At 52.7% G+C, this 14,104-nt stretch overlaps 1 protein-coding gene across 11 annotated transcripts in view; it reads right to left on the reverse strand.

Moving 5' to 3' along the window:
• tbxas1 (thromboxane A synthase 1 (platelet)) overlaps positions 1-14,104 on the reverse strand; it is a 463,069-nt gene that overhangs the window by 63,552 nt on the left and 385,413 nt on the right. For all 11 annotated transcript variants that reach the window (XM_072484269.1, XM_072484272.1, XM_072484265.1 and 8 more), the window contains one exon: positions 355-443. In XM_072484269.1, the coding sequence (XP_072340370.1) occupies positions 355-443 (89 nt within the window). The remainder of the gene's footprint in view (positions 1-354; positions 444-14,104) is intronic.

Here is a 14,104-nt window from a genome sequence, read left to right on the forward strand (position 1 = left end):
GCCAGCGGCATGACTGTCGGCAAACTATGGCGATGATGGACACTGTCCGTACACTCTCTCAGCAGCCGCCACGTCAGGTTCATGATTTTTGAAAGCACAAGTGGACCACGCTTCGGAAACTCGGCCCATTGGACGCGGAGAATCGCGAGTGGGTCCACTAATGATATGCAAACTGTTTAAAGTACGCGCAGTGTGAAATGCAATGAAACGTTTTCAAGGTGATGGAGAATCGGAATTTGGCATCAAACCGCCGCCTGCCACTATTTGGGCTTCGGAAGCTATTCCCGGCATCGGCTAACGGACAATCCCGCCCCCATGGGTTTTTTTTAACGCCCCATGTTTTTTTTTTTTTACCTGACTCCAGGTGGGTACATGCGTAGAGACTCCGAGATGACCATGTCCAAATATGGTAAGTTCTGCACATTGTTGTAATCAGGGGTGGTCTGAAAGATGACAATGATGAGTTAATAGAGAACACCATTTTTGTTGAACCTTTTATTACGAATACCAGGTCTACGCTAGATTTTCCCTTGGGTTTCCTGACACATATCGACTGCAATCAATTCACCTTTGCTTTCCAAAATCAGTCATGATAGCGTCGTGACTTTGCCGCTGATTGAATTTATTTCTATTTCCAACTCATCCAATCAGAGATCAGCTTCTCAGCACATTGCTGATAGGCTGACTAGTGTGCCTATCAGTGACCAACAAAGTGAAAAAAGAGCTTTCATAGAATCATAGAATTTACAGTGCAGGCCATTCGGCCCTTCGCGTCTGCACCAGCCTTGGAAAGAGCACCCTACTCAAGCTCACGCCTCCACCCTATCCCCGTATCCCTGTACCTGACCTATCCTTTTGGACACTAAGGGCAATTTAGCATTGTCAATCCAGGTAACCTGCACATCTTTGGACTGTGAGAGGAAACCCGGAGAAAACCCACACAGGCACGAGGAGAACGTGCAAACTCCACACAGACAAGTCACCCGAGGCCGGAATTGAACCCGGGTCCCTGGAACTGTGAGGCACCAGTGCTAACCACTGTGCCACCGGGCCGCCCAATTGGTCCAGCTGGAAGGACAGCTTTTTAAAAATTTCAAACGGCCAGGCGTACAGCAAAACCTGTGAATGAGTCACACAGACCCCTTGGGGAACCAAGATTGGGCAACGCTGTTATAAGGGATTGTGAACTTAAATAAAGAGCTTGTTCCTATAAGGCTTTATTAGTTGAAGGAATGTAAGTGTTGTAAATGGATTTATTTGAATGAGGGCGTTTTTAGTGAAGTCTTCGATAGACACTTGGGCCTGAATTATTTGTCCATTGAATGTATGCACTCGGACCCTGAAGCGGATGCATAATGTGCTTCTGGCCATAGTCGGGTATGAATATTTCATGCTGGCTGGACAACTAGCAGGTGAAATACACACTGGAAAAGGTTCAGCGTTACTGGGGCGGGCGGGAAGATGGCAAGCACTAAGAAAAGTGGGTGCAGGCTGGCGCTTCTAATGTGCTCCCTCATGGGGACAGCCTCTGAAGAGCCGTCTCAGGGAGCTGCAGACCTGTAAGAAAATATATAGTGATGGAAAAACTATGCAAGGAGTGTCCGGGTGGCACATTCCAGCACAAACCTCATTCCCAGACAACTTTCTTTTATCTTTATTTCAACCCGGACAGTCAACCCACCCTGAATCGAGGTTGAAGCTAAAACATAAAGGGTGCCTGGCCAATCAATCCACCCGTCAACCATAAAAGCAAACGGGCCAAGTAAAATTGTGTTCAATTAGCTCCTTAAATTGCCTGTTTGATTGTTGGCGCATGGGCTTCCGAGTTTCCCGCGCTCCTGCAGACCTGAATATTCCGCAGGTGCGCGATGACATCAGAACGCGCACCCAACGTCTTTTTGCGTGATTTTATCTGCTTTCAGGTCCGGTGTGCATCTGCCCAAGCAACGTAAACTTCTGGCCTTAAAACCTTATCTTATAGATTTTTGTTCTCATCTCTGCATTGGCCCTGTGGGCTCCCCATGGTGGATACTGGGTACTGGATACTGGTATCAAAGGTTGGTGGGCAGGGGTTGGCATGAAATGGCACTAAATTGGCATAGGAGCTAAAAAAGACCATGAGAGGCGGTGGGGAAGTAATATTCGGCATAGGGGTGTAAAAGACCATGGGTGGAAAATATGCATGAGGTGGCATTGATGGAGTATGTGGGGGGCTGGAGAGATATTTCACATTTTAATCTTTATTTTTAAACCTTGAGTATAGTCCAGAGTCCCAAGGCCTGTTGCCTAGTTGCCTCCAGCATCCTCCTCAGTTCATCCTGATTCGTCCACCCTAACTTCTAAACTAATGCTTCCCTCCCCACGTTACCTCAAGTATAATCAAGAGATTCATTGTCAGGTAAGCTATCCCTCCTTTTTCTTCTCGATCGGTCTGCAGCCTTTGACATAGTTGGTCACACTGTCCTTCTTCCAACGTCTCTCCACTCTCAACCAGATGAGTAGGACTACTCTCACCTGGTTCCATTCTCATCTATTCACTCATTTTTAAATCAAAAATTTAGAGTACCCAATTCATATTTTCCAATTAAGGGGCAATTTAGTGTGGCCAATCCACCTACCCTGTACATCTTTTTGGGTTGTGGGAGCGAAATCCACGCAAACACGGGGAGAATGTGCAAACTCCACACAGACAGTGACCCAGAGCCGGGATCGAACCTGGGACGTTCACCTATTCAATCAGAACCAGAGAATAATTTGCAATGGCTTTACTGCCACAATGTAATCTCTGGTGTCACCCAAGGATCTATCCTTGGCCTCCTGTTTCTCATCTACATGCTGCCTCTCGGCAACATAGACAAAGGTGCAGTGTTAGTTTTCTGTCGGTTGATAACCCCTTGCTCTAGCTCTCTACCACCTCTCTCGAATCCTCCACTGTCACAAAGTTATCAGAATTTTTATTCAACATTCAATACTGGATGACCAGAACTTCCCTTCAATTAAATATTGGGAAGAACCAAAGCCATTGATTTTAGTCCCCGCTCAAAACCCCAATCCCCAGCTATCGACTCCATCCCTCTCCCTGGCAACAGTCTGTTTGCAACTTTGGTGTCATATTTGATCCCAGGCTGAGCTTCTGACTTCATGGGCGGGATTCGCCGAGCCTCCGGGCCGAAATCGCGCTTGGCGCGGGGGCTGAGAATGGGCGTCAGACCCACGATCGGGTCCGATGCCGCTCCCGCGATTCTCCGGGGACCTTCAATCGTGCGCGTCAACGCGGCAGTCAACGCGGCATCTGTCGTGGGCCATTAAAAGAGCCCCCCGCCGCGATCCTCTGCCAACAACTGGCCGAGATCCCGCCATTGTTGTTCGCTCATGGTTCCAGCTGGCGGGAGTTCGGAGTCCGCAGCTCTGTCCTGGTGATGGGCGTGCCGTTACCGGGGGGGAGGTGGGGCTCCAGGACAGCCGGGATCGCGATCGGGGGCCACCGATTGGCAGGCATGCGCGATCTCGGGGGGGGGGGCCTATATTGTCGGGCCGGCCCACGGTGTGAGTCCGCCATGTTGAGCGGAGCCTGTCACGTGCAGGTGCGGACCCCTGGCCGGAAGTGCAGGGCCCTGTATCGGCAGCCGGAGCTGCGAGGACTACCCCGGGGCCCTGCAGGTAGGAGAATCTCCAGGAAAGTCCAGATTGATTTGCGCCCGTTTTCCCACGGCCGTGGGGACATAGCCCCATTATCAGAGAATTCCGCCCCATTCTTGTCACTAAAGGCCACCAATTTCCATCTCTGGTGAGTCGCCCTGTCTCAGCTCATCTGCTGCTGAAATCTTCATTCATGCCTTCATCACTCTAGACTTGATTATTTCAATGCACCGATCTCCCACATTCTAACCTCTGTGAACTTTCCAAAACCTTGCAGCCTTTGTCTTAACTTGCAGCAGATCTTGTTCCCCTATCACCTCTATGCTTGCTGATCTGCCTTGATTTTAAAATTCTCGCCCTTGCTTTGCAATCCCTCCATGGCCTTCACCCTCCCTTACTATATAATATACTCCATCCCCACCCCTCCAAGGTATCTGTGTTCCTCAAATACTGGTCTCTTTTGCATCGCCAATTTTAATTGCTCCACCGTGCCTTTGCCCCAAGACCTGAAATTCCCTCCCTACACCACTCCGCTCGCTACCTTGCTTTCCTCCTTGAAGGCCCTTCTTAAAGTCTACCTCTTTAACTAAGCTCTTGGTGATCGGACCTAGTATCTCTTTATGTGATTTTGTGTCACACTTCATTTTACAATTCCATGAAGCACCTTGGGGAATTTCAATATTGTTGCTATGATTAGTCAACAACTGCATCATTATTTTATCATGCAACTGGCAGGCTGGCAGGAAAGGAACCAGATGGATCCAGTCCTCTAGTAATTTTGTATGTCCCTAATTGGGCTAGTGATTTTGTTTCTCTCTTAATGTTGGTATGAATAAATGTATATCCTAAGAAGCTAGCCTACTGCAACTCACACTTGGCGAGGCACCAAAGTAACCTAGCTTTTTATTGCTCACTGAAGCGGATGGATAAAATTGTTGATATGAAAAGGAACTTTATTGTTTGCAGTAGATAAGCAATTCAGGCATGTGCTGATCTACAGCCTGAATCTATAATTTATGGCAAAATCTCTTTCAAGCCATTTATCTTTATCAAGTCTTGGAAATACACTATCTGTCTTGCAATTTAAAAGATCTTCTCATCAAACCAAGAACTTGCATTTATTTTTTAAAACCAGGAGTTTTTAATCATTTATAGGTGCATTTTGACATTGCTATTTTGGTGCAATCTATACGTTTTTTCAATCAGGACTTGGTGCTTAATCACACAGCAAATTATGTGCCAGTAATTGCCTCAGCACAGTATATTAGCTGGAAACATTTTAACTCCAATGGCAGATTAAAGCTGACTGGTGTTGATGAAAAAACGAGGCTTGATGAGTGTAATGTGGTTAATGGTATGTATGCAGATTTTCAAAAGGTGTTTCAGAAATTGTTACATCATAAACTTGTTAGCAGAATCGAAGCCCGTGGAACAAAGAAAACAGCACAGGCCCTCCAAGCCTGCGCCGACCATGGTACCTGCCTAAACTAAAACCGTATGCACTTACAGAGTCCGTATCCTTCCATTCCCACCCTATTCACATATTTGTCTAGATGCCCCTTAAATGCTGCTATCGTACCTGCTCCCATCACCTCCCCAGGCAGCACGTTCCATGTGTTTACCACCCTCTGTGTAAAAATACTTGTCTCGCACATCTGTTCTAAACTTTTCCCCACGCACTTTAAACCTTGTCCCCTTACTTGACTCAGCTACCCTAGGAAAGAGCATCTGACTGTCCACTCTGTCCATGCCACTCATAATCTTATACATAGATACATAGAAAATAGGAGCAGGAGGAGGCCTTTTGGCCCTTCGAGCCTGCTCCGCCATTCATCACGATCATGGCTGATCATCCAACTCAATAGCCTAATCCTGCTTTCTCCCCATAGCCTTTGATCCCATTCTCCCCAAGTGCTATATCAAGCCACCTTTTGAATATATTCAAAGTTTTAGCATCAACCACTTCCTGTGGTAATGAATTCCACAGGCTCACCACTCTTTGTGTGAAGATGTGTCTCCTTATCTCTGTCCGAAATGATTTATCCTGAATCCTCAGGCTGTGACTCCTGGTTCTGCACAGACCCATCATTGGTAACATCTTCCCTACACCTACCCGTCTAGTCCTGTTAGAATTTTATGAGTCTCGATGAGATCCCCCCTCATTCTTCTGAACTCCAGCAAGAATAATCCCAACCTAGTCAATCTCTCCTCGTATGACAGTCCCGCCATCCCTGGAATCAGTTTGGTAAACCTTTGCTGAACATCCTTCCTCAGAGAAGGAGACCAAAACTTCACACAATACTCCAAGTGTGGCCTCACCAAGGCACTGTACATTGCAGCAACACATCCCTGCTTCTATACTCAAAACCTCTTGCAATGAAGGCCATCATACCATTAGCCTTCTTTACCGTCTGCTGCACCTGCATGCTTACCTTCAGCAAATGGTGCACAAGGACACCCAGGTCCCGCTGCACACTCCCCTCTCCCAATTTACAACCATTCAGATAGTAATCTGCCTTCCTGTTTTTGCTTCAAAAATGAATAACCTCACACTTATCCATAATTATACTGCATCTGCCATTGGTTTGCCCACTCGCCCAACCTGTCCAGATCTTGCTGTCGGATCCCTGCATCCTCGTCACAATTCACCCTCCCGCCGAATTTGGTATCATCTGCAAACTTTGAGATGTTATATTTTGTTCCCTCATCCAAATCATTAATATATTTTGCGATCCCTGTGGTACCCCACTTGTTACTGCCTGCCAATTTGAAAAGAACCCATTGTGGTATTATAGGTATTACGGTACCTGATAAGCTGGAGCACCATTGGTGGAAACTGTATGCTTTCTATTGGTTAGGATGTATGATAGCTCCGCCCTGCTAGGCCCGTGCCGCCTTTGCAGCCTTCATTCTGTACCTGAGCTGCTGGGGGAAACATTTAGCTTATTAAAGCCTTTAGTTGGACTACAACCTCGCTTTAGTGGTCATTGATCGTGCATCAATTTAATAAGCTAGTTTTTAAGAAGAAAGGATGGAGCTCCGAATCAAGCCGGAGTGTCTGCAACTCAGCCCCCACGTGGCGAAATCAGCGGCAATCTTCAAGCACTGGCTGCCGTGCTTTAAAGGGTATCTCGGGACGGCCGAAAACACACCCACGGGAGAGCAGAAACTGCAAGTCCTGCACTCAAGGGCGAGCCCGGAGATTTACACCCTCATCGAGGAAACGGAAGACTTTGATGCAGCAATAGAGCTGCTAACAGGACACTATATTCGCCCGGTAAACCAGGTCTACGCCCGGCACCTGCTTGCAACAAGGCGACAAACCACTGGGGAATCGCTGGAAGAATTCTACCGTGCACTCCTGGTGTTGGGGAGAAACTGCAGTTGGCCGCAAGTTTCGGCGAGCGAACACACTGAACTCTTAGTCCGGGACGCTTTCATGGCAAGTATGCTATCCTGACAAATCCGCCAGCGACTGTTAGAAAAAGACACTCTGGGTCTCAGGGAGGTACGGGCCCTTGCAGGCTCCCTGGACGTGGCCTCCAGGAACTCTCGCGCTTACGTTCCCGACTGCGCGGCTGCCCCCTGGGCAGCGTGGAACCGCTCCGCGGCCGACCCCGAGACTTCCCCATCCCCACACAGGCCTGCGCTGCAAGGCGGCCTGGCAACCCCGGGGGGCCCCGCTGCTACTTTTGCGGGTAGGCAAAACCCCCGCCAGCGCTGCCCGGCCCGCGCATCCACCTGCAAGGGATGCGGCAAAAAGGGCCATTTCGTGGGGGTATGCCAGGCCCGTGCGGTTGCCACGGTCTCTGGCGGCGAATGCGGACCGCAACCACAAACTTCTCCACGGTCCCCGTGCGGCTAGCGGTCGCCTCCATCTTCCTATTCCAGGACTAAGTGCGGACCCCGGGCACTGCCATCTTGTTCCGCGGGCGCCACGTTGGAGGGATGGGCGCTGCCATTTTGTCCATCCCCAGCCATGTGCGACCAATGGGAGCTGCCAGCTTGGATGAACCCCCAGGACCCCAGCTCGGCTGACCACGCACTGCCCGGAGAACTCTCAACTGCTGCGATTAGCCTCGTGTAGCGCACAAAGACTCCGAGAGACGAATAGAGTGAAGTCGATGAGGCTTTATTAAGCGTGACTGTTCCCCCGCAGTTCAGTAGTAGACTGCCTGCGGGGGAGGACTCCTGGTACTTATACTCCGCCTTCAGGGCGGAGCTAGAGGTCAACGTCCAACCAGGACCCGGGATCTGTCAGCCAATGACATCACGGCTTCACAGTCCCACATGACCCCTAATGCATACTACCACATTCACCCCTTGTTACCGGCGGGGTGATGCTTCGCATGGTGGTAAGGGTTTACAAGGCTGGTCCTGGGAGGAAAACTTTTGCATGTTATTACAGTATGTACAAGGTTTTTTTTGTTTCAAACTATTTACAGTAATCGTCAGGAAAAAAAAGACAAAATGTTCTCGTTAAAAGTCCACATATTGTAGTGTTAGATCGACGCCACGAGTCGGTCGGGCGGTCTGGTCGTCCGTGTCGATCGCCTCGGCCCCGGTGGTGGTGGTGGTGCTTGTTCCGGTGTTGTCGTCTCCGGGAGCCTGACGGTTTCAGCTTGGGCTTCACTCCTGGTCGGGCCTGGGAGGTGGACCGACCCTCCTGGGAAGGGGGCGGTCGCGGGGTGCGGCGGTGGCAGGAAGGGGGTGATTTGTGTCGGGGGTGTGTGTGTGTTGCCGGCGGGCGCCAGATCTCGCAGGGAGACCGTGTCCTGTCGGCCGTCGGGGTACTCCACGTAAGCGTACTGCGGGTTCGCGTGAAGGAGGTGAACCCTTTCGACCAACGGGTCCGACTTGTGCGCCCGCACATGTTTTCGGAGCAAGATGGGTCCTGGGGCCGCCAGCCAGGTCGGCAGCGACGTTCCAGGGGAGGACTTCCTGGGGAATACAAGGAGGCGCACATGAGGCGTTTGGTTAGTGCTTGTACAGAGAAGTGGATGAGTACTTCTCTGTACAAGCACTACAAGACCGGATGGAGTGGAGGGCGTCCGGGAGGACCTCCTGCCACCGTGAAACTGGGAGGTCCCTGGACCGTAGGGCCAGTAGGACGGTCTTCCAGACCGTGCCGTTCTCCCTCTCTACTTGCCCGTTCCCCCGGGGGTTGTAGCTGGTCGTCCTGCTCGAGGCTATACCGTTGCTGAGCAGGAACTGGCGCAGCTCGTCACTCATGAAAGAGGACCCTCTGTCGCTGTGGACGTATGCGGGGCAACCGAACAGTGTGAATATGGTGTTCAGGGCTTTAATGACTGTGGCCGCAGTCATGTCAGAGCAGGGGATGGCGAATGGGAAGCGGGAGTACTCATCCACCACATTAAGGAAGTATATGTTGCGGTCGGTGGAGGGGAGGGGTCCTTTGAAATCCAGACTAAGGCGTTCAAAGGGGCGGGAAGCCTTAATCAGGTGCGCACCATCCGGCCTGAAAAAATGCGGTTTGCACTCTGCGCAGATGTGGCAGTTCCTTGTGACTGTACGGACCTCCTCTAAAGAGTATGGGAGGTTGCGGGACTTCATAAAGTGGTAGAACCGAGTGACCCCCGGGTGGCAGAGGTCCTCGTGGAGGGTTTGGAGGCGGTTAATTTGTGCGTTGGCACATGTGCCGCGGGATAGGGCATCGGACGGCTCGTTCAGCTTTCCGGGACGATACAAGATCTCGTAGTTGAAGGTGGAGAGCTCGATCCTCCACCTTAAGATCTTGTCGTTTTTGATTTTGCCCCACTGTGCATTATCGAACATGAAGGCTACCGACCGTTGGTCCGTGAGGAGAGTGAATCTCCTGCCGGCCAGGTAATGCCTCCAATGTCGCACCGCTTCCACTATGGCTTGGGCTTCCTTTTCCACTGAGGAGTGGCGGATTTCTGAAGCGTGGAGGGTTCGGGAGAAAAAGGCCATGGGTCTGCCCGCTTGGTTAAGGGTGGCCGCTAGAGCTACGTCGGAGGCGTCACTCTCGACCTGGAAGGGGAGGGACTCGTCGATGGCGCGCATCGTGGCCTTTGCGATATCCGCTTTGATGCGGCTGAAGGCCTGGCAAGCCTCTGTCGACAGAGGGAAGGTCGTGGTCTGTATTAGGGGGCGGGCCTTGTCTGCGTACTGGGGGACCCACTGGGCGTAGTATGAAAAGAACCCCAGGCAGCGTTTTAGGGCTTTTGAGCAGTGCGGGAGGGGAAATTCCATGAGGGCGCGCATACGTTCGGGGTCGGGGCCTATTATCCCATTGCGCACTACGTAGCCCAGGATGGCTAGCCGGTTTGTGCTAAAAACGCACTTGTCCTCGTTGTACGTGAGGTTCAAGGCTTTAGCGGTCTGGAGGAATTTTTGGAGGTTGGCGTCGTGGTCCTGCTGATCGTGGCCGCAGATGGTTACATTGTCAAGATACGGGAACGTGGCCCGTAACCCGTGTTGATCAACCATTCGGTCCATCTCTCGTTGGAAGACCGAGACCCCGTTTGTGACGCCAAATGGGACCCTTAGGAAATGGTATAATCGCCCGTCTGCCTCGAAGGCTGTGTACTTGCGGTCACTTGGGCGGATGGGGAGCTGATGGTAGGCGGACTTGAGGTCCACGGTGGAGAAGACCTTATATTGGGCAATCCGATTGACCATGTCGGATATGCGGGGGAGAGGGTACGCGTCTAGTTGTGTGTACCTGTTGATGGTCTGGCTATAGTCTATGACCATCCTTTGCTTCTCCCCTGTCTTTACTACTACCACCTGTGCTCTCCAGGGACTATTGCTGGCCTGGATTATGCCTTCCTTTAGTAGCCGCTGGACTTCGGACCGAATGAAGGTCTGCTCCTAGTGGCGACGGGTTTGCAATCCGGGGTGAGGTTTGCAAACAAGGATGGGGGTTACACCTTGAGGGTTGCAAGGCCGCAGATAGTGAGTGGGGGTATTGGGCCGCCGAATTTGAAGGTTAGGCTCTGTAGATTGCACTGGAAGTCTAATCCCAGTAATGTGGGGGCGCAGAGTTGGGGAAGGACGTAGAGCCTGTAGTTTTTGAACTCCCTCCCTTGCACCGTTAGGGTAACTATGCAGAAGCCTTTGATCTGTACGGAGTGGGATCCTGCAGTTAGGGAAATCTTTTGTGCGCTGGGACGGATGGTCAAAGAACAGCGTCTTACCGTGTCGGGGTGGATAAAGCTCTCCGTGCTCCCGGAGTCGACCAGGCATGGTGCCTCGTGCCCGTTTATCAGCACCGTTGTCGTCGTCGTCTGGAGCGTCCGGGGCCGTGCTTGGTCGAGCGTCTTTGAAGCCAGACGTGGTTGTAAAGGTTGAGCGTCTTCTTCGAACCCCGTGGAGCCGTCGACACTGGGGTCCGTTGTTGCCGTCCAAGATGGCGTCGGGGGTGAACAAGATGGCTGCCCCATGCATCGCACATGGCTGGGGTGGTCCAAGATGGCGGCGCCCTTCCTCCCCTCGTGGTGGCCGGGACCCAAAATGGCGGCGCCTGCGGGTCGCACATGGGGCGCTGGGGGGGTTGGGAAGCGTTAGGAACGCGCAGGGCTCCCTCTTCCCTGGGGACAGCGGTGGCCGGGACCCAAAGTGGTAGCGCCGGCGGGTCATACATGGGGCGCGGGGGGGGGGGGGGGGGGGGGGGGGGGGTTGGGAGCGTAAACGGCGTGCAGGGCTCCCTGTTCTCCGGGGAGAGCGGTGGTCGGGACCCAGAGTGGTAGGGCCGGCGGGTCATACATGGGGCGCTGGGGGGGTTGGGGAGCGTAAACGGCGTGCAGGGCTCCCTGTTCTCCCGGGACAGCGGCGACCTCGCGGGGACCGGCACACAGCCGCGAAATGGCCCTTTTTCCCGCAGCTCTTACAGATCGCTGCGCGGGCCGGGCAGTGCTGCCGGGGGTGTTTCGCCTGGCCGCAGAAATAGCAGCGGGCTTCCCCGGTGCGACTTGGTGTTTGAACCGCGCAAGCCTGTGGGGTGTCCGGGGGGGGGGGTGGGTTTGTCGCGACGGGTGCGTACGGAGCCCAATGGGCTGCCACGCGGTCGGGGCCGTAGGCGCGGGTATTTCACGCGGCCACGTCTAGGGAGGCTGCTAGGGCCCGTGCCTCTGAGAGTCCTAGCGACTCTTTTTCTAGAAGTCTTTGGCGGATTTGGGAGGAGTTCATACCTGCCACAAAAGCATCGCGCATTAACATGTCCGTGTGTTCATTTGCTTTCACCGGCGGGCAGCTGCAGGCCCGTCCCAAAATTAGTAGCGCGGCGTAGAATTCATCTATCGATTCTCCGGGACTTTGCCGTCTCGTTGCGAGTTGATAGCGAGCGTAGATCTGGTTTACTGGGCGAACATAGAGACTTTTTAGTGCTGCGAACGCCGTCTGGAAATCCTCTGCGTCTTCGATGAGGGAGAAAATCTCCGTGCTTAACCTCGAGTGAAGGACCTGTAGTTTTTGGTCTTCTGTGACCCGGCCGGTGGCCGTTCTGAGGTAGGCCTCGAAACAAGTCTGCCAGTGCTTGAAAGCTGCTGCTGCGTTCACTGCGTGGGGGCTGATCCTCAGGCATTCCGGGATGATCCTGAGCTCCATAGTCCTTTAGTCACGCTTAATAAATTGTAGCGCACAAAGATTCCGAGAGACGAATAGAGTGAAGTCGATGAGGCTTTATTAAGCGTGACTGTTCCCCCGCAGTTCAGTAGTAGACTGCCTGCGGGGGAGGACTCCTGGTACTTATACTCCGCCTTCAGGGCGGAGCTAGAGGTCAACGTCCAACCAGGACCCGGGATCTGTCAGCCAATGACATCACGGCTTCACAGTCCCACATGACCCCTAATGCATACTACCACACCTCGGTGACCCTGGATCAGTCCCGGCCTCGAACACTCAACTGCTACAACGACCGTATTTATCAATGGGCACGAGACGTCCTGCGTAATCGACTCTGGGAGCACGGAGAGCTTCATACACCCCGACATGGTAAGGCGCTGTTCTCTCCTCATCTACCCCGTAAATCAAAAAATCTCCCTGGCCTCCGGTTCACACTCAGTGGAGATAAAGGGGTTTGCTGTAGCAAACCTCACAGTCCAGGGAAGGGAGTTCAAAAATGTCCGTCTCTACGTCCTTCCCCACCTCTGCGCGGCTACACTCCTGGGTTTAGACTTCCAGTGTAACCTCCAAAGTCTAACCTTCAAATTCGGCGGCCCTATACCCCCCCTTACTGTCTGCGGCCTCGTGACACTTAAGGTCGACCCGCCTTCCCTGTTTGCGAACCTCACCCCGGATTGCAAATCTGTCGCCACCAGGAGCAGACGATACAGTGCCCAGGACTGGATCTTTACCAGGTCAGAGGTCCAAAGGCTACTGAGGGAAGGGGTCATTGAAGCCAGTAACAGCCCCTGGAGAGCTCAAGTAGTGGCGGTAAAGACCGGGGAGAAACATAGGATGGTCATCGACTACAGTCAGACTATCAACAGGTTTACGCAGCTGGACGCGTACCCTCTCCCCCGCATATCCGACCTGGTAAACAGGATCGTGCATTATAAGGTCTTCTCCACGGTGGATCTCAAGTCCGCCTACCACAAGCTCCCCATCCGCACTAGTGACCGCAAATACACTGCCTTCGAGGCAGATGGGCGGCTCTACCACTACTTAAGGGTTCCCTTCGGTGTCACCAACGGGGTCACGGTCTTCCAGCGCGAGATGGGCCGAATGGTTGACCGGTACGGTTAACGGGCAACATGCCCTTATCTCGATAATGTCACCATCTGCGGCCATGATCAGCAGGACCACGGCACCAACCTCCTAAAATTCCTCCAGACCGCAAAAATCCTTAACCTTACATACAACAAGGATAAATGCGTGTTTAGCATCGACCGCCTAGCCATCCTCGGCTACATAGTGCAAAATGGAGTTATAGGCCCCGACCCTGAACGCATGCGCCCCCTTATGGAGTACCCCCTCCCTCATTGCTCCAAGGCCCTGAAGCGTTGCCTCGGGTTTTTCAGCTACTACGCCCAGTGAGTCCCCAACTATGCGGACAAGGCACGTCCCCTGATCCAATCCACAGCTTTTCCCCTGTCGATAGAGGCCCGCCAGGCCTTCAGCCGCATCAAAGCAGACATTGCAAAGGCCATGATGCATGCCATCGACGGGTCCCTCCCATTCCAGGTCGAGAGCAATGCGTCCGGTGTAGCTCTGGCGGCCACCCTCAACCAAGCGGGCAGACCGGTGGCCTTCTTCTCTCGTACCCTCCATGCTTCCGAAATCCGCCACTCCTCAGTCGAAAAGGGGGCCCAGGCCATAGTAGAAGCTGTGCGACATTGGAGGCATTACCTGGCCGGCAGGAGATTCACTCTCCTCACGGACCAACGGTCGGTTGCTTTCATGTTTGATAATGCACAGCAGGACAAGATCTTGCGGTGGAGGATCAAACTCTCCACCTACAACTACGAGATCTTGTATCGTC

Source organism: Scyliorhinus torazame, chromosome 19, assembly GCF_047496885.1.
Source record: "Scyliorhinus torazame isolate Kashiwa2021f chromosome 19, sScyTor2.1, whole genome shotgun sequence".
NCBI classification, from domain to species: domain Eukaryota; kingdom Metazoa; phylum Chordata; class Chondrichthyes; order Carcharhiniformes; family Scyliorhinidae; genus Scyliorhinus; species Scyliorhinus torazame.